This window comes from Psittacula echo (assembly GCF_963264785.1).
Source record: "Psittacula echo genome assembly, chromosome: 1".
Lineage (NCBI taxonomy): Eukaryota > Metazoa > Chordata > Aves > Psittaciformes > Psittacidae > Psittacula > Psittacula echo.
The window spans coordinates 135,494,022-135,513,928 of NC_137735.1; the positions used below are offsets into that span (position 1 = coordinate 135,494,022).

Genomic DNA, 19,907 nt, shown 5'->3' on the forward strand with positions numbered 1-19,907 from the left:
CATCAGGTATTTTAGAGCTAGAGCAGGTTACACAGAAATGTGTCCAGGCAGGTTTTGAATGTCTCCAGAGAGGGAGACTCCAAAACCTGCCTGGGCAGCCTGTTCCAGGTGCACAGAAGCACATATTTAGGGGAAACAGAAGTCAGAATTTCTGGGTTTAACCTCAAGGGTAGAATTACTCGTGTCACCAAAGCTTCAGTTTTGTCAGTAGTTTACATTTTTGTGATATGTAGTCTAAACTGGTTAGTCACTTTTGAGACTGCATCTGTTCAAGGATGTGAACAGCTGGCCCTGGGCAGTAAAGCAAAGACAATTGCAGCATTAACAATGTGTAAGCAGCACCTCATCATTCCAGAGGAGCAATTGCTTCTTAATGTGCCATGGATTAATCGTCAAATCCGATCCCCTGTCCTTGCTCAGGAGTGTAAATAGGCAACTAGAAGATGAAGCTAAAGTCATAATACTTGTTAGATGTATTAGATTTGCTTCACTTCATCATTCCTGGAGTAAGATCCTCTACCAAGAGCTGTTGCTAGCAGTTTATGTCAATGTTAATTTTCATGTCTGCCAAGGAAATACTGTGACACCACTTTCTCCATGTACATAGAATCATAGAATAGTTAGGGTTGAAAAGGACCTTAAAATCGCCTAGTTCCAGCCTGCCTGCCACGGGCAGGAACACCTCACACTAAACCATGTCACCCAAGGCTCTGTCCAACCCAGCCTTGAACACTGCCAGGGATGGAGCATTCACAACTTCCCTGGGCAACCCATTCCAGTGCCTCACCACCCTCTCAGTAAAGAATTTCTTCCTTATATCCAATCTAAACTTCCCCTGTTTAAGTTTGAACCCGTTACCCCTTGTCCTGTCACTACAGTCCCTAATGAAGAGTCCCTCTCCAGCATCCTTATAGGCCCCCTTCAGATACTGGAAGGCTGCTATGAGGTCTCCACACAGCCTTCTCTTCTCCAGGCTGAACAGCCCCAACTTTCTCAGCCTGTCTTCACACGGGAGGTGCTCCAGTCCCCTGATCATCCTCGTGGCCCTCCTCTGCACTTGTTCCAACAGTTCCATGTCCTTTTGATGTTGAGGACACCAGAACTGCACACAATACTCCAAGTGAGGTCTCACGAGAGCAGAGTTGAGGGGCAGGATCACCTCCTTCGACCTGCTGGTCACGCTCCTTTTGATGCAGCCCAGGATACGGTTGGCTTTCTGGGCTGCGAGCGCACACTGCTGGCTCATGCTCAGTTATGGTAACTGTATGGTAACTGTATGACAACTGTATGACATGCAGTATCCTGGTTATGATAAATGACGTTATCTTCTTTTATCCTTTCAGAGACAAAAAAGAGGTTACAGTGTTTGAAGGCTCTTACAAAAAAACCCAAAACTCCAAACCGAACAATTTGATTCAATTTAGCTGAATAATTGCCTGTTTTGTGCTTTGATCTCAATGTTAAGCTAACTGGCTTTCATTTCAATTTATACCAGGTTCAATTACAGTCAAGGTACCTGCCTCTCTCAAAGCCTATTTACAGTTGTCTGGAAGGAAAGTGGATGTGAGCTCGGAGATTCAGTTAAAAGAAACACAGAGTGCCTCCAAAGATGATCACGTAACTATAAGTGGTAAGGCTTACTAATCTTGGCTTCCAATAAATGTCTGTCTGGCCTTTGTCAAAGGCAGCTATGTTTCCTTAAGAGTTTATTGCTCTTGGCTGCTTCTTATTTCATCTGTTTCAGGTTCAAATGTTTCCTTGTGCCATTGTACTCCCCATGTTACTAGATGACTTTTTCATTTTGTTTAGTAAATGACTTGTGAATGCTAACAAACGGCTTCTCTAATAAAAGCCTTGGACCCAAATTCATTCTCAGCATTATTCCAATGAATTTATGGGAGGTAATCCAGGGCTGAATTTGACCCATTGCTTTGTTGGCTTATACTGTCACATATTAAATTGCCAGGGAATTTCTGTTAAAAAACATAATGAAAAGTTTTCTGTCTGTCTCTGTTGAGTGGGAGGAGGAAGTGAAAGGGATATACAGCATATTTATAAACATACAGTATAATAGGTAAACAGTGCAGAAATGATGGGTGGGAGATAGCTAGGAGAAGAGCAGAAGAAGCTGGAGCATGGAGGAACAGAGTAAATGGAAAGGTGCCTGTGGTTACTGGAAACATTCTTCTAATGAATTTAAAACTTGAACTTGGGAATCCCAAGTCTTGCTGTTTCCTGCTTTAGAAAACAGTTGTACAATTCATTGTCAGCGTGTGTATTTCTCTCCCCCTCTCCGGACGTGTCTATCTAGAAGTTGAGGCTGTTGCTGTTACCAATTACTACTCGGTTTGCTCAAGAGGAAACATTAATGCAGTGTGTCTGAAGGCTCCAGCTTTGTTTTTGAATGTGTTATGTCATTATGACCTGATGTGATAGCAGACTGGGTGAGGCTTTGAGTTTCATTTTGGTTTTAAACTGAAGAAAATATGGACAAAACTTCTTTTCCTCCCCCACGTTAGGTGATAATCTCAAAGTCAGGAAATGTTAGAAGTGTATGTACACAATTTCAGTTTTGAATCATAGAATAGTTAGGATTGGAAAAGACCTTAAGATCATCGAGTTCCAACCTCTCTGCCATGGGTAGGGGCACCTCACACTAAACCATGTAACTTGCTTATACAAAATAGTAGTCTTGAAATGTATAGGCATATACATATATATCCTGCCTTAAAGAGTAACTTACCTTGTAGTAAAAGAGTAATCTTACCTTGAAGAGTAACTAGTATATAGATATACTGGTGGTTGTTAAATACAATAGCTTTAAAAACATGGTTAGAAGTTCTCAGGCTAGAAATCTGTGAAGGACCCCAGATACAAGCAAGGCTTTATAGAGTGAGTTGTCTTAGCAGTAAAACATTTCTCCCAGTGAATGAGGACCACTGGCCAGTTAATCATCTTATTACCCTGGGAATGTTAAAGATAAGAGTGGTGTTTCAAATATCCACAGCTGAATGGCTTCTCTGGTTTCACAACCCAGCCAGTGTTTATGTAGTACAGTCATCACTGAGATAGATGCAATTTTTCAACCGCTGTTCTGTATGGAAATGATCTTGGTAGTTGAGGCCGAAAGCAGCTCTGATTAGTTAACCCTCAAATTAAACATATCCAAAAGGCATGGAAATCAGTGAGGATTATGCAGAGGGAATAATGTTAGGCCAGTGATTATCAGTCGCTGATAATCATTGCACCAAAAATATTTTAAACATCGATCTAAATTGATAGTAATGCAGGTGAATGAAAAAGAGACCCTGGAATGGATTTTGTGCAGGATACAGTTCAGCTAAACTAGTGCTGGTCTGCAGCAACGTATCTTCATCTGTCTCTATACCTCGCATTTAGCTTTCAGTGTTTTCTGATGTAATGTAACCAGTGATGCTCTTCTCCCCTTTCTTCACTGGTCAGGTAGAAGCAACAAACATGAAGAGTAGTTGGGTTTAACGTGTGCTTTGCTCCTTTTCTTATTGTTTTGAAAACAGTTCCACCTCTTTCTTAGCAAAGAAAGAGGCATCATTTGCCCATTCCTTAGGCATGGTAAGGGAGATGCTTCCTGCTTCTTCTCCTCTTTACCTTAACCTGTGGGGATAGTGTATTCTTTCTACTGCACAAGCACTTGTTCCCTTATTTTCAGTAAGCTTCTTAAAGTTGGTATTTGAGAATTTCCTTGTATAAGTAAATTCTGAAATAATTAAAAATCATTTAATACTGCTTCTATATCATGAAAACATTATCCACTGTTGAAATTTTAGGTAGAGTCTATAGCTGTCCTGCTGCTGCAACTGAAGAAATACAAAATAGGGAGAGAAGAGGGGTTTTGCAAGTAGAAAAGCACTCAATCACAAGAGCATGACAGTTCAGATTTTTATGCTTCTGAGCTCAAAGGTTAGTTTAAAAATAGATGATTTTTCAGAAACTGGCCAGTTCTCAAGTGGATAACACAGGAACCAGCTGCTTTCAGGAAGCTTCACTTGCCACTGGGAATATTCTGAGAGATGTTAGAGAGGAGACTGCAGTGGGAAGACAATGTTCTGTGACTGGGGTAGAAATGGACCTTGTCTGTGACCTGCTCTATCTAGGAAGGCCTTCCCTTCCGCTCTTACAGCAGTTACGACGTATATCATCACCTTGCTTCACGTGTCCCATTTCCACACTGAGTGAGGAAGTCAGTACATTACAGTCCCACAAGCAGCCACATCCAGGGTTTTGCAAGGTAGCCAAGGACTTGGGTGAGTTTTAGTCAAACCAAGAGGATGAAAGCCTGGAGTGAATGCTCTGGAGGCAGATGTGAAAAGGTGTTTTGCTCTTTCAGAAAAGGAAGGAACTTTACTGCAGAACTGGGACATTTGCTGGTACATGGAAGGAGTTGGAGAGCAGTGCCAGGGAGTTTACTCTTCAGAGTAATTTGCAAGGACAAGGCATCTGTTTCCATTGACATCAGCACACACTCTTAGAAGTAGTATGTATGGTATAATGATATCTGTTATAAAACCAGATTTTTCATGCTAAGCACTGGTCCAGTTTCCATCTGTGAAAATGTTTGTTCAGCTGTCTGGTTTGAGTGCTTGAGTAACTTCTTTAATTTCTGGTGGCAGTCATGTCAAGGCATTCTTTTCCTTTCCCTGGTGAAGAGAGAAGCCCTTGCTGCTCAACGTCTGTACCTTCCCCATGTCTCCTGTCTGCCTGTATTCTTACGTCAGCTGATTTAAGAAGACTGTAGAGGTCATTAACTGTATCTGGTACTAGATATGGTAAGAGGAAAGGTAGCAGACTAAAAAGTGTAAAATAATTAAGCAGAAAGAGAGCTTAGGAGACTGTTGTGTTAAAGAGGTTACAAACATGTTGAAGGATGAAGTTGAAACTCAGATAATCTTGATTTGTATGCTTTTTAGGCCATTCTTCCAATACGTCATTTGTTCCGGTTAATTCAAAGTGCAAAGATGGGAATAATGACCTGTGTGGTTCCAAGAGGAGGAATATATCAATAAAAACATCATTAAACAGGAAACAATAGTGTTGCACAGCTGAAAAGAAAATAAACAGTATATGAGCATGACTGTCCTGTAAAACTCAAAATAATTCCTTGGCTTTACATGCATTAGTAATACTTTGCTGGCATGTGTCCAGTTTTGAGTACTGTACTTCAAAAAGGGATGTGGACAACTGTGGAGACTCCAGAGGAGAGCACATGATGAGAGGCCTGAAGGCATGATTAATGAGAGAAGACTAAAAGAAATGTTGGTTTTGTCTAAAGAAGAGAAGACTAAAGGAAGATAAGATGCATTTTTCTCCAGTATGTAAGAAATTGCTGCAGAGATGAAAGAAATAATTTCTTTGCCACTGGTGATAGGAATAGAAATCATGGTTTGACCTTATGGTAAGGAAAACTTAACTAAACAGTAAGATAAACTTTCTGGTGGTAGGCACTTGTCTGGTGAGGCCACTCCAAGTACTGCAGACTGTGAAGAAGAGGCTAGGTGAGCACATTGGGTTAGATTCAGTGCATCCTTGGTTAGGTTGCTTTCAGACTTGTTTTCTCTTGTCTGAAGTTGATATGACCATCTGCTCCCACCCACCTTGCAGTGACTCAAGTGAAGGTTATGAGGCATAGGGGTGGGTACATGTGGGGACTGAATGAATGCAGTGAGCATGCTTCTGCCCACTTCCACTGCCAGCTTGTGCGCTGACAGCTAAGCTCGCTGGAAAAAGTCTTGCAGTCATTCGGAGACTTTCTCTAGGTCCTTGTAGCTGATGGTACCAATTTCCAAATCTAATTGTCTGTCTGGAACACAACCCCTTTCTTTAAACTGTATAAATCTTCCATCTTTGGGTGGTGCCAGGGACTCATCTGATTCCAGATCTTTCCCCATGTCTAGCCCTAGCTCTAGTGCCAAGTGAACTTTTAGCTTTGGCAAGTCACTTGCTCCCTCTGGTTTTCAGCACTTGCGTGAGTTTTCCTTGGTGAAAGTCCCACAGGTGCTCCTCAGAGGCTATGGATGTTTGTCTGTGTCAGTTATTGTGAATTGCTGTTCTTACTTTCAAGTTGGCAAGCCAACCTCTCTGTATGTTTCTGTCCTCTTACAAAGAATGTACTCTTTGGGACTTAATGTCTTCTCCCAAGCTGAGAAGTATGTGCTGCCTTGTGTCATCCAGTGTGACAGCAGTTGCAGCAATTAACAGCATTTTTAGCATTTGGTACTATCACACCCCATCTATAGCACTAGAGCTTCGCTGAGTCGCATGTGAACAGTGTTCCTCTTGGAGCCATGCCTTGTGGTGACCATGCACACAGGTAGTAGAGTGCTCTTTTGCATGTTAACCTACACCTTCTCTCAAATGTCTGTCCTGGATATGGGCAGGAATCCCTTGTTGTCTTCTTTAACCCCTTTTCTCCTGTGAAAGTTTCCAGATAGATGTTGCCTTTACCTTATGGGTTGATCCAGCATCCAATTACTCTCCTGATCACCAGAAACACCTAAGATGGCTTTTCTCTTCATGTGCCTCTGGAGAGAGTCTGTCTATTTACCAGATCCCTTGAGAAGATGGACATCGATACCACTGTCCTTTCTCTGACATGTTGGGCTTCTCTTAATAACATACTTAGAGTCTTTTCACTCTGTCTAGGTCTGCAGGTAGATTGTGGTGAGGAGCACCTTTCTCCTTACAACAATCATGCACTCAGTCATGCACTGAAATAGTAAGAATTTAAGTCTGACTGAGGTTAGATCTGGATTCCCTTCTGGAACACAGGATTTAGACAGATGCTTCTTACCTTCAGGAATAACTTATTTCTCACCACTCACACAATGGCTCATACTGGGAATGTGGCCTACGAAGTACTGTGGACTTAGCCTTTAGGATTGCTACAAAGCCAGTGTGCAAGGAGGGAGCTGACTGCTGAAGTCTCATGTACAATGAACAAAGCTTTAGGGGTGTGTTTGTGTGCTTTTGATATCAGAAATTCTCTATTGTTTCCTTTCAGGTAATGTGTGTGTGTTTAGCTACATGGAGTGCCAGGGTTAAATAGAAAGCTGAAGGGGCAGTGAGTAATGTGAGGCAAACAACTTGCCTTTAAAAGGGAAATAACTGAAAGAGCTTGTATTGTCAGTCAGCTGAAACCTAACTCTTTCCTGAACTGTAACAGCTGTCCAAGTGCAGCTCTCCTCTCCCACTGTGCAGCTGACTCGCATTCAGTTACAGTTCTGATCCCCCAAGTAACGCTATCCACTGTCATGTCCCTCCCTGTTTTCTCAAGGCACTTCAGAACTTTCCTTCTTTCCTAGAAGCAATTTTTATTGACTCTTTGCCACTAGAGCTGAGTGGGAAGAGCTTTGTTTCACAGTGTCCCATTAAACATTGTCCCTCTGTGAAGCCTTGATCCTTAAGCAGTATCTTGAAAAAACAAACAAAGACCCAGGTTCTATCTGGAAAAGATTACATTCCTTTGAGTCAAATAGAAAGTTCATCCAACTTTTATAAAACACATGAGATGAGATGCTATCCTACAGATTTTTATTGGTTTCAGCTTGCATTTAACTCAAGCTGTTCACAGACTTTTTGAGAGATACCACAGTCCTAACACCAGTGAACAACATGTAGAATAGGCTGCTCTGTGTGTGTTTTAGGAGATGAAAATAAAGATCTCCTTAACTTCTCTAATCTCTGGGAAGGGAAGTGAATAAACAGTCAGTACTTGCCTGTGTAAAGCTCTCTAAAGGTGTTCCCTGCCTTTAGACACCAGCACATATTGGAAGGGGACACCCCCTAAAACAACAAAATGAAACAAATGGAAAAGGTGGCCATGCAGCAGAGTGGTGCATCTGTCTTGTCCTGAGTTCACATTTGTTGTAGTAACTGGTTGGTTTTGAAATTAAATCCTTTATTAATTTTGATATCCCCTCCTTCTGAATCCAGCTGGCAGTTGGCTTTTGTGATTTAATCATGCTAGCAAAGTGATCCTCAGAATCCACTCATGCTCCCACAGTATTCAGGGTGCAGGCAGTGAGTACAGTTAAGACCAAACTGTCATCAACAGATCTCCGACCTTTTTGCTTGATTAGTGCTTCATACACAAAGTTACTTAAATATGTTAAGCTTGATTTGCTCTGCTACTGAGGATAAGCTTAACCTAAACTAGTTTGAAGATCTTAATCCCTGGGGAGTGGAACTTGACACTGACTTCCCTGCAGGCAGTTTGATATTTTCTGCTTTTCCTTAACAGGCAAATCTCCAAGAAGAAACATAAGGAACAAAGCATTTTCCTAAGCTCACACAGCAAATGCAAAATGAGAAACAGCGCTCAGACACCAACTGAGCTTCACAACAGCTCGAGTTAATTTGTGCCTGTGTTTCTTCAGAATGCCTTAACTTTTTAGGCAGGGTATAAGCAATGTGTAAAGGTGTTCATATACAGGGCTGACTGTGCTTCAGGGTTTGTTCCTTGTATGGAAGTACAAGCCGTAGTGACAAAGACATGAGAGAGAGAAACTGGGACCAAGCACTCCAATGTATGCTTTCTGGAAATACATTGGTTTTGTCCTCTTTCCATAGAAAGAAAAGCTGTACTTTCAGTGCCCTACACCTCTGTTAAGGGATCAGCTGAAATTGTCCTTTACAATTCTTTGTTGGTTTGGGTTTTTTTGACACCTGGAGGCTATTTCCTGTTTAAAATTCAAACTGATCTAATGTTTTAAGGGCTACCTCTGCTTAAAAGACAGGTGGTGTTGTCATTTCTGTTCTGTACTTCCTGATGCAATACCATTGCAAATTGATGGGTCAGGGAAGCTTTCTGAGCAATTGAAGTTTCAGATTTTAACAGATTTCATGTACCATGCATTTGTCCAACTTCGTGATGATCACCATAGCTTGAAGTTGTAATTAGGCAGGGAGTGGAACTATGGATTCTGCCTTATGGTAGGAATGATCCCAAGACTGAGTGTGATTGAGGCTGCTGCTGCCTGGAGCAATTGGCAGCGCAGAAGTTGTACCTGGACATCCCCATGTAGATCCTCGAAGGCGTGTTGTAGTCTGATAAGAACAGACACTGAAATACCTCTTCATTCAGTGGGAGAACCTGGTCTCTCTGAAAATCCCATACTTCTAAGGGGTTCCTCAGCCTGCTGGTGAATTGATGTGGGCTTGGACCATAACCTTAAATTAATCCCACTTAGAAGTACCAAAATACTGAAATGCTATTGAAGGTTCTGGCACAAAGGCTGGAGTTGTGGAAACCAATGCAGTGATGTCAGTTGGAGTTTCGCCACTGTTTTGACGTGGCCAAAATTTAACTTCAGCTGTGTTACAGGTCAGAGCTGAGCATGTTTGCAAAGTTGCTCCAGAATCTGCTTTCCTGCCATCCGTTATGCTATTCCAGGCTGAAATTAGTTCTAAACTTAGAATTCACTCAGTCACACGAACACTAAAGTAATAATAAGCGATATTTTGTGAAGATAAACCAAAGTGAAGGTTGATCTTGTGATAAAAGCACTGATTTGGGACTTAAAAGATCCAGTTTAATTCCCAATTTGGTCATAAATCTTTTGGATAAATTTGGAAGGTCATTTATTCTTTCTTGACCTCAGTTTCTTAATTGTAAAATGAGGGTAAGTTGAACTTCCTCCTTTGTCTGTTACATTGTGAACTTTTCAGAGCATGAGCATGCATACTAAGTTTATATGAAACATGTGAGAGAGAAGACAGACAGCTCGGGGTGAAAGCAGTAATAGTAACAACATGTCTGGTCATCTGGAAAACCAGGTCTTACCCCTATCTCTCTTCTGTGTTTATAGTAAGGATCAAAACTTCAAATTACTTAGATTAATGTCTTGTGAGGAGTCCTCCCCTGAGGGAGAGGGAGCAGCAGAGACAGCGTGTGGTGAACTGACCACAACCCCCATTCTCCATCCCCCTGCGCTTCTGGTGGGGAAGAGATAGAGAATTTGGGGGTAAAGTTGAGCCTGGGAGGAGGGAAGGTGTTTTCAAGATCTGATTCTATTTCTCATTATCTAACTCTGATTTGATTGGTGATAGATTAATTTCCCCAAGTCGCATCTGTTCTGCCCACGGCATTAACTGGTGAGTGATCTCTCTATGCCCTTATCTCGACCCATGAGCCTTTTGTTCCAGTTGAGGAGGGCAGTGATAGAGCGGCTTTGGTGGGCACCTGGCCTCCAGCCCATAGCAAAAACTGCAGAAGTGTGTAATAAAACCCACAACTTTATTGAAATATGTTATGGGGAATGATATTAATGCAAGAATGAAATGTCAGAAGCCCCTGTTAAAAATACATAAATTTTGCTAAATAAAAGTCATGTAACTATTTCCAGGGAGCTTGGAAAAATGGCACTGTAAAGATAAGTTTATTGTGTGTCAAATTAAACTGAACAGAGCTTTCTTTTCCAGGTCACATGAATCAATGGGACGAAACAGACAGATGGATTAAGGCTGACACACAAAATGGCAAAGTGTGTCTTAAAAGCCAAAGTTGGATCCAGTCTGTCAAGCTGAAGAGTTCTTAAAGGGGAAATAGGCCAAAGAGATTGAATCAAGAGATTGTAAAGGAACATTTCTGTAAAATTATGAACCTTTTTTGCTGTATATTCTTAATATAAGAGAGAAACAATATTAAAAATGAGGGTACTTTAACCCAAGGTTTGCCTGTGACTGTGGCTGGTGCTTAACAGATCACTTCTAGTGCCTTTTAGGAACACCACGATCTTACATATTCAGGATTTGTATAACTTGACCCGCTCACTGTGGCAGTTTAAAAACTGGTAACTTTCAAACAGAAGTTTGGAGTAAGGGAAGAGTCCACATCACTGTTCCCTTCAGGTAAAAGCTGCCACAAAATGGAAGTATTGGCCTAATAAATGAGAACTGTGATCTGTTTCTTTGCTGCATTTCCTTTGACTGTCTGCTCTCAGAAGCAGAGGAAGGATGTGAGGGAAGGAGGCATGTGTGATTTCTGTGGAGAATTTTGTGTTACCATAATGCAAACACACAGTAAAGTAAATGGAGCTTTTAAAAAGCCTTTCCATGCATGTGTATGGCACCTTGTAAAAGTAGTACTGAAGTGTGTGGTTTAAAGCTGAGGAATTTCCTGGCAACTGAGTGTAGCAAAGAGGAGTTCAGAGGTTTTAAGTTGTGTATATGTGAGTATGTACTTTAATTCATAAGGGTACATTATGAAATGAACTCTGTTCCCACAGGATTCCCCAAGAGGTGTAATTGCCCCTGGCTAATGGCTTCAATAGTCAAAGGCAACATTTTTACTCTAATTCAGGGTGGTTAAAATCTCAATGTTCTTTGCTGTTGTGTGTACTGTTTGTTTGGATAAATTGGGCACAGACGTTTATGGCAAATACGTATTTTTAATATAAACACTAATATATAGCACATTGCTAATATTATTAGTAAAAGCAATACATTGTTGCTAGTTACTTGTCATCTTCTAAAAGATACAAAGTTAATAAATGTGTAATGGTTTTAGATTTCCTGACAAATTGGTGGAACTAATGATTTCTGTGCACTGCAGCAGACAAAAGTGAGTGAAGCTCCTCTAAAATCACACAGCATCGACAAATAAAACCAGTCTAGTAGAGATTTCACTAAATCAAATGCATTTAATGGTTCCATTACTCACCCAGCATACAAAGCTTGTCAGCCTGTGATTCAGTTTGTGCGTTTTGGGACAGCTGCATCAGCAGTTTTAAGGGAGAGTGCAGTAGAGAAAGCCTGTTATTTCTTCCATGTTCAAAAGAAAGCAAGCTAAAGCTCATATTCTAAAATGAGCTGCAGTTAAGCATTAGCATTGTTAGTTACTTGCTGAAAGAAGTTTAAATAAGCTGTCAGAAAAATTGTGCTGCTCTGCTTATATTCTTTCCAAGCTAATAAATGTTGAGACCAGCTAGAACTTTTACATAAAGGTCAGGAATGAGCTGAAGAAAGACAAATCTTTGGGAGTTTCTCCAAAGGCTTTTGAGTAATGTCTTGTTCTGCTTTAGTGAGATGAAACTTCATGTTTTTCTCCAGGCAAGGGAAGAGCAGTAGGTTTTCAGTAATTAGGATTTGAATGGCAAATTCCATGTGTGCTCACTTTTGTTTGTCTGTTTCATGAGAAGACATTCTCATAACTGGAGAAAACTTCTCCCTTAATACTTTTCTTATCTGTGCTCCTCTTTGTTTGATACTCCTGCCTCTGTCAGCCACCAGCCAGCACAGTTCAGATCTGCAAGTGTGAAAATGGGCTGGCTTAGAGACCTGAACCCAGCTGAAGGGCATTTATGAGAACTGGGGCTCTGTGTGCACAGGTTGAGATGTAGAGAACCATGCTCAGATGCACACACATAGCTGTGCTGAGGAGCTGGTAGTCGCTACCCCTGCACTGTTCTGCTCAGGAACACTGTATTGATGAGTAACGGCTGTGTCAAGTGTGATGTTCTGTGGGGAGTCAAAGTGTTTATGTCCTGGAGAGGACCCTCATGGCAAACAAGAACCCCAAACACATGCAGATGTAGTTATTGCTCACTGCAGGGGACTACAAAAGCTTCTCATTACTGGAAGATGAAGACAGCTCAAATTGAGATCTGAAAGTTAGGAAAGCTGTTTCAGTGTGGCTGCCTTGCTTGGAGGCAGACTGTGAAAAAGATCTGCAGAGCTTTCTTCCTAATGCACCAAACAGCCTTTTATCAAGTATGATTAGTTTCAATAAAAACAATAAGAGTGTTCTTTTGTGCTCTGGTGACAACCCTGGAAGTGGAGAAGATGTTGCACAATTTCTTCATTCTTCAGTTTGAAGAATTTGTTTGTTCAGACTCCAGTGCATGTGTTTGGTTGAAAGTTGCAGTCCTGGTCGTATCTGAGCCAGGAAGGAGGGTCAGCATCACTGTGTTCTTGTTTCTTCAGTTTGGCTGTGTATTTCAGGACAGCTTTTCTGCAACAAGAGTTAAAAAAGGATGAATTACAAAAGTAAAATAGGGTTTGCAGAGGGTGTTTCTCCAAAGACCACCACAAGCTGTTTCCTGAGCAAAAGTTCCTGTTCTAACAAAAGCTATCAGTATTGTAAGAGGTGTCTGTTGTGGAAACTACAGAAGAAGATAATGGCTTGGGCGTTAGTCACCAAACCAGGTTGGAAAGGGCTGCTGGAGATTGCCTAATGGATCCAGCTACACCAGGTAGGTCACAGCTTTGCTGGCTGAGTGTCCCTAGGACTGAAGGTTTCTCAGCCTTTCTGGGATCCTGTTCAAGTGTTTGATCAGCCTCCTGATTAAAGAAAATAGTTTCCTTGTATCTGATCAGAGTTTTACATACACCACTTGTCCTATTGGTGCATCTTTGAGACAGTCTGGGTCCTCTGATCAGTTATAGACAGCACCACAGTTTCCTCCAGCCCAAGCCTGCTCTTCCTGTGGTTGAGCAAAGCAAGTCTCAGCCTCTCCTTACATGTCACATGCCACAGGAGAAATACACACAAGATTAATAAACCAGTTACATCAAAAGGTATCACAGTCTCAGAGAGGTTTTTCATCGCTGTATGGGAAGGTTATAGTGACTGCGCAGGTCCCAGTCCCTGGTTTTGTCTTTGAACAGTCTGGCACCTCCATGTACTTTTATGCTTTCCTGGTTCACCTTCTGCTTTCTTTTTGACTAACCTCTCCACCTGTAGTTATCTTCTGTCACCCACCTCTTTCAGGTGTATTGTTTCTGAAGCAGACTTGGTTACAAAATGGGCAGTGTTACAGAGCCTTACTGTTACCTGAAGAGAATTGCTTATGCCCAAAACCACCCATGACTGCTCTGATCTCCTTCAGCATTTGTGGCCACTGCCCCTTTCCAGTGTTAGAACACAAAACCAATGAGCTAGAACAAAGGGACACAGAAACAGGAGGAAATTTGGCCTGCTACATAAGACATCCTAAGAAGATGTTGAAGAGCAGCTCCCTTCTCTCCCTGCTTGCAGGCAGCATCAGCCCAGCACCTTTCCTGCCTTCCTGAGCTGAAGAACTCAACCCAGCACTTCCAGCCTTCTGAATGTCTCTTTCTTTCCACCAGTCCTGCACTTGGCTGTCAGCCTGCTCCTGCTGCGCAGAGCCCCGGCCTCCCTATGCATGCTCCTGCACTCCAGAGAGCTCCCCTTGTGTTCTCACTGGGGAGAGCCAGTTCCACACCTCCTGTCCTCTTCAGGAGATCCAACCTCATCTGGTGTCACCACCTCAGCAATGCTGCCTTCCTCCCTGCTGGCCAGTTTCTTACGCTCTTCAATAATGTAACATACAATGTCTGCATGATACTAGTTAAAAACCCGAATTGAAGTGGTCTGTTAGCTGCCAGTAATGCTACTACAGAGCATCTCTTTTATTCCCAAAGTGAAAATGCTGAGGATGGTTACAAAAGAGGCACAGCTGTAACGTAACCATCGCAGCAGGACAGGGGAAGTGGGAAGGCATGGAAAAGGGACAAATTAGAGACACAAGAAGGGCTCCTTTTCAACCCCTGCAGGATGTGAACACTGCCGTGCTGTATGAACACACCAACACAAGGCTCTATCTGTTTTTATATTAGGGAGGCCTGTGCCGTTGAGGAATGTGTGCACGATTTATATGAGCTATAAGCTCTAAGCTATAAAATACAAATCGACTCATCCAAGTCCAAATTCCTGTTTTCCGTGGAAACTGCAATGTATGGCAGCTGGCTCAAGCATGTATAAGGGGAGCTGTTACTATTCTTTTGGAAGCTTATGCTGTCCCATGCCTGGAGCTACAGTTGATTAGTTTGCCAGAAACAGCCATTCATGAATCACCACCACATGGCAAAATAGGTCATTTAGTTAAGATACTTTGTACTATGATGGAGCCTGTGTATTTATTTATATACTGTCTTAAATTAGCACATTGATGAATAAAAGCATTTTAGCAAATAATTATGAGTATCTTTGGCAAAGCACTTGGTATAAGTCAGAGAAAAGTGCTGGCCCAAACACGGGGCTTGAGCAGCACTGGAGTATATAATTGGATCCTTACCCAAAGTTTCAATCCCTTTTACTGAGAGGGGGTAGGTAGGAAATACAGCTCTGCATCACAGTCTGCATCCTGAGCCACTCCAAAATTCAGAAGTGTTTGACTGGGTCAGTCATAACAAAAAGCAGAGGGTTTGAACAGGACTCTCTGAGATGAGATTCCAAAACCCAATCAAGAGTAAAAGGTAATGGAAAATAAAAACTTAAACATGAGAGGACTGTTTGTAATGCCACTGCAGAGGAAATAAAGCTGAAGAAGCAAGGGGAGCAGGCAGCTAACGGGAAAAGCATGAAGGGTTCTGCAGGCATGCTCCAGGTTACACGAAGTGATAAGAGCCCATCAAATCTGATGTATTCTGAAGTCTATGTTGGCTGCAGCAGTATTATCATTTGATGGCATCCAGTTCAAGTGCACACAATGGCTCAAACATGGCACTCCAGGAGCCTCCATATCCCTTCTGAAGAGTGATTTGCAGTCAGGGAGAAGCCAGTACTATGATATTTTTGTTGCTTCCTCAAGAGAAAACTTAAAAGTAATTATTCTTAGTCCTTTACCAAATGAGGTGCAGGCTGTCTTCATTTCTCTTTACATGTGTGTTGGACTCCCATATCCTTCCTGGTTTAACACCTGAATATTTGGATAACACCTAAGAAATTCTGCTATTCAAAAAAGAGTTCTTGCAATCTCCTTTTTAACCAACATCAGCTATCAGAAAACACAATGACAATTCAACGAAACAAATACCAGAATGTTCTCCAAAAGACAAATGTGCTGTAGCTACTACAGCCCAGTGTCATTTCCTTTTAAAAGGCAAAAATTGCAGCCGTATTTGTTGATGAGTCACTTGTTAACAGAGTAGTCATGAGTTTAAAAGAAAAAGCTGCTTTCATATTTGTGTGGACAAGCAAGAAGGAAGCATCTAATTTTGCTTTCCAAGAACAACCTTTGGTGGAACCCAAACTGTTAGGGACGAGCTGCAGTTTGGTGAGAGCTCAGGCCTGGCTTCTCAGGCAATGGAAGATTCCCGTTCTCATTTTGCACCCAGAATGTTAATAGAGCTCCACACCTCTCAGCACTGGAGCTGACTTCAAACGGTGTTTGTGTTCTGAAGTGTAAGGAGAATGTTTTACAGGGAAGTGTTTCTCTAAAGATGCCACTGTGTTATTCCTTGTAGGATTAGTCCCAAGTGAATCAGAACCGGTACAACCTTTTCCTACAGAAGGCACAGTTTAAGAGGCAGTTAGCTTTCCTTTCCTCTAGCAGAAGAAATCATCTGCACCAGTATCACATACTCTCACAGGTAGTTTATCCATCAATCTTTGTGGCATTTAGAAACTGCATTAATCTAAAGGTCATTAGCCTCTGGATATAGAAATATGCAGCAATCAGGCCCATAGACCTTTTTTTATTCTAACATTTAATAAACTTGGAACCAGGCTGGAATGTTGGCAAATACAGTCACGAATGCTACCTGATACTGGAAAGAATGGACAATTTATACACTCGTAACTGTTTCCTATGAAGCTTCACTGGACTGAAACAAAGAACTTTGTGGCTCCATATGTTTTCTATTTCAATCTAACGAAACAGTAAAACTGAATGTGACACCATGCAAGAGATATGTCTCAGTATTTGCAAGGCTCAGTCTATAAGACGTGTCTGCTAGGACTGGATAGTATTTAATAGTAAACAATGGGGAATTCCTTTGGCAAAATGAAGTATATATGATTCATAGATTTTGTAGGGCAACTTTAAACTAAAACCACATTTCTTCTATTCCTTATTGAGAACCTAAACCACTAGCATGTTTAGTTCTCCAGATTAAATTGATTTCTACATAGATGTCCTCTTCCATCTCCTTAAAGAGGGAATGAAATGTCTCTGAACTGTAGGTTTCACACCTGCAGAGCGTGAATTACACCTGAAGCCAGCATTTCTCTACATCCTGTGAAAATCTAAGAACCTGAATAAGGTTTTAAGAGTTGGTCTGAAATAGAGAATCAGGCCCTAGTGTTCATTTTTCTGACCATCTGTGGTTACTAAAAGCATACAGGTTGTGAATGAAATACAGTCTTATAAAATTACATTGTGACATATCAGTGACAGCACTGTCATTGCTTTTGATATCACTGAAAAGCTACTCCAAGATGAGTAGCTTTAGAATCACTGCTGTTGTTTACTGAGTAGCTATTGGCAGAAGATATTTTTTTATCATCTTTGCAATAACAGCCTTGAATTACAATAAAAAATAGATTTTTCTAAAGTATGACACATCCAGGATGTGGAATATCTCTGCATCGAGCTGTGAACGCCCTTTTGTTTTCTGAATATCACAGAATCCCAGAATCCCAAGGGTTGGAAGAGACCTCAGAAGATCATCTAGTCCAACCCCCCTGCAAGAGCAGGGTAACCTAGAGTACATCACACAGGAACTTGTCCAGCCGGGCCTTGAATATCTCCAACGTAGGAGACTCCACAACCCCCCTGGGCAACCTGTTCTAGGGCTCTGTCACTCTCAGTAAAGAAGTTTTTCCTGATGTTCACATGGAACCTCTTATGCTCCAGTTTACAACCATTACCCCTTGTCCTATCACTGGACATCACTGAGAAAAGCCTAGCTCCATCATCCTGACACTCACCCTTTACATATTTGTAAACATTGATGAGGTCACCCCTCAGTCTCCTCTTCTCCAAACTATAGAGAGCCAGCTCCCTCAGCCTTTCCTCATAAGGGAGATGCTCCACTCCCTTAATCATCTTAGTTGCCCTGCGCTGGACTCTCTCCAGCAGGTCCCTGTCCTTCTTGAACTGAGGGGCCCAGAACTGGACACAATATTCCAGATGCAGTCTCACCAGGGCAGAGTAGAGGGGAAGGAGGACCTCTCTCGACCTACTGACCACCCCCCTTCTAATACACCCCAGGATGCCATTGGCCTTCTTGGCCACAAGGGCACAGTGTTGGCTCATGGTCATCCTGCCGTCCACTAGGACCCCCAGGTCCCTCTCCCCTACACTACTTTCCAGCAGGTCAACCCCCAATCTCATTCTATGTAATGACAATTTAGAATGTGATTGCAAAGCCACTCGGATCTTGATGTGGTCAGTCTATTCTGCAGCCTGCCCTGGTCTAGGAAGGCTCTTCAGACCTGTTAGAAGGAACAAGTGAAAGATCTCCAGTGCTGAATTACTCAACATGATCAATCACCTGATAGCTTTTGTCCCAGACTCAAATGGCACCGGGTGGGATTTTCCTATCATTGAACGTATGGTGCTAAGAATTAGAGAATGACGCTGGCAAAGAAAAGAGCCATCCACTGTCCCATATCAGGATGTCAGGCTCAGGAAAGCAAAACTGGTAAAGCTTGCCTATTTCCAAAAATCACAATATTATAAAAAGGGCAAAGATAACGCTGGGTGGAGATGTGTGTCTCATGGTTCTGTTTTGCAAAGAGCCATAACTCTCCAGGGCTTTCTTTACAGTAAAAAATAAGTGGTTGGGAAATTCCTTGGCTGAGTCAGAAGGGTTTAATAAAGACGTTTGGAGAAGCCATTGCATGTGGGACTCTGAGGCAGAGGCATCACCCTGTGTCACACCGCAAAGGCGGTTTTCTGAGAAGCCATGCCAGCTCTTTGATCATGGCTCGCAAACTTAACTGGAACTCACAGATTTCTGTTCCTACTACTTCTCACCTCCATGGGAAGATGTACAAGCAACCAAAGCCTGGAAGGCATGACGCAGTGTTTACTGCTCTAAACAGAGATAGGAAGTCATAGAAAAAGCAAGTGAACAACAGTAATCCGGGGGTAAAGGTAAATCCCTTGAGGAAAGTTATGAGGAGATTAAATGTATTTGAAATATCTTTTGCAGAATGAGCTGTGTGCCTCAATAGCAAATAGCCATCAAACTGTCAGTGTGTCCACAACTTTCTCAAGAGGGACAGTGGAGGTGCTGGTCTCCTCTCTCTGGTGACCAGTGATAGGACATAAGGAAATAGAAACAAGCTGCATCTGGGAATTTCAGACTGGACATCAGGAAAAGGTCCTTCACTGGAACAGGCTGTCCAGGGGAAGCTGTGAGAGCACCAAGTCTGTCAAGGAGCATCTGGATGATGCTTTCAGTCATATGGTTCAGTTTTAGGTTGTCCTGCAAGGAGCAGGGAGTTGGACCTGATGATCATTACAGGTCCCTTCCAACTTGAGACATTCTATGAAATGATTCTATGATTCTAAACCTGACCAGAACTGAATGGCTTTTAAATATCATGGGGAATCAGGAGACTCAGTCCATTTACACTAGTAGGGAAGCTGGGGTAATTAGTTGTGATCAATGACCTGTTTTTCCGAATTGTAGATGCATAACAAATGTTTCACTTGTACTTCATGAAACTCTGCTTATGATACCTTGTCTCATTCACTGTAACCATGATGTATTTTGAGCCCAGGATCACATTTACTTCTGCTGTATACTGACATTCAGCCCCTGGGCAGCAGGCTTCCACATGTCCTCAGAGTGAGCTCAAGCACATAGTGCAATGGCTTTGCATGGGATGGCTTGCATCGGGTCCAGTCTGGCTCTCTCCCTCAAGTTCTCATGTGCTCTTGAGGTGATATCCTGCATCTGCAGAAACTTCCCTAAGAGGACATTGATTGCCATAAATATAGATGGGGTCCCTGTTTCTCTTCACTTGTGTCTGACACTAGAATATGGAGATATCCACACCACGCCACAGTAATCCTAAGGCAGCAATGTGGACACCCCTAAACAAAGGAGCAAGATGGCTCAAGCTAGATATCAAGCATGGCACTGTGATGCCAGTGAAGGAAAAAGCCCATGGTTTT

General features: G+C 42.2%; 2 protein-coding genes across 3 annotated transcripts in view; one reads left to right on the forward strand and one right to left on the reverse strand.

The window, feature by feature from the left end:
* FAM185A (family with sequence similarity 185 member A) overlaps positions 1–10,727 on the forward strand; it is a 37,202-nt gene extending 26,475 nt beyond the window's left edge. For both annotated transcript variants that reach the window (XM_080639270.1, XM_080639271.1), the window contains 2 exons: positions 1,496–1,630; positions 10,456–10,727. In XM_080639270.1, the coding sequence (XP_080495396.1) occupies positions 1,496–1,630; positions 10,456–10,571 (251 nt within the window). In that variant the 3' untranslated portion in view covers positions 10,572–10,727. The remainder of the gene's footprint in view (positions 1–1,495; positions 1,631–10,455) is intronic.
* A 2,134-nt stretch (positions 10,728–12,861) lies between these two features.
* Positions 12,862–19,907, reverse strand: part of FBXL13 (F-box and leucine rich repeat protein 13) — a gene marked incomplete at both ends in the record, with an annotated part of 96,787 nt that continues 89,741 nt past the window's right edge. Inside the window, one exon of the mRNA XM_080610252.1 lies at positions 12,862–12,985. Within this exon, the coding sequence (XP_080466378.1) occupies positions 12,862–12,985 (124 nt within the window). The remainder of the gene's footprint in view (positions 12,986–19,907) is intronic.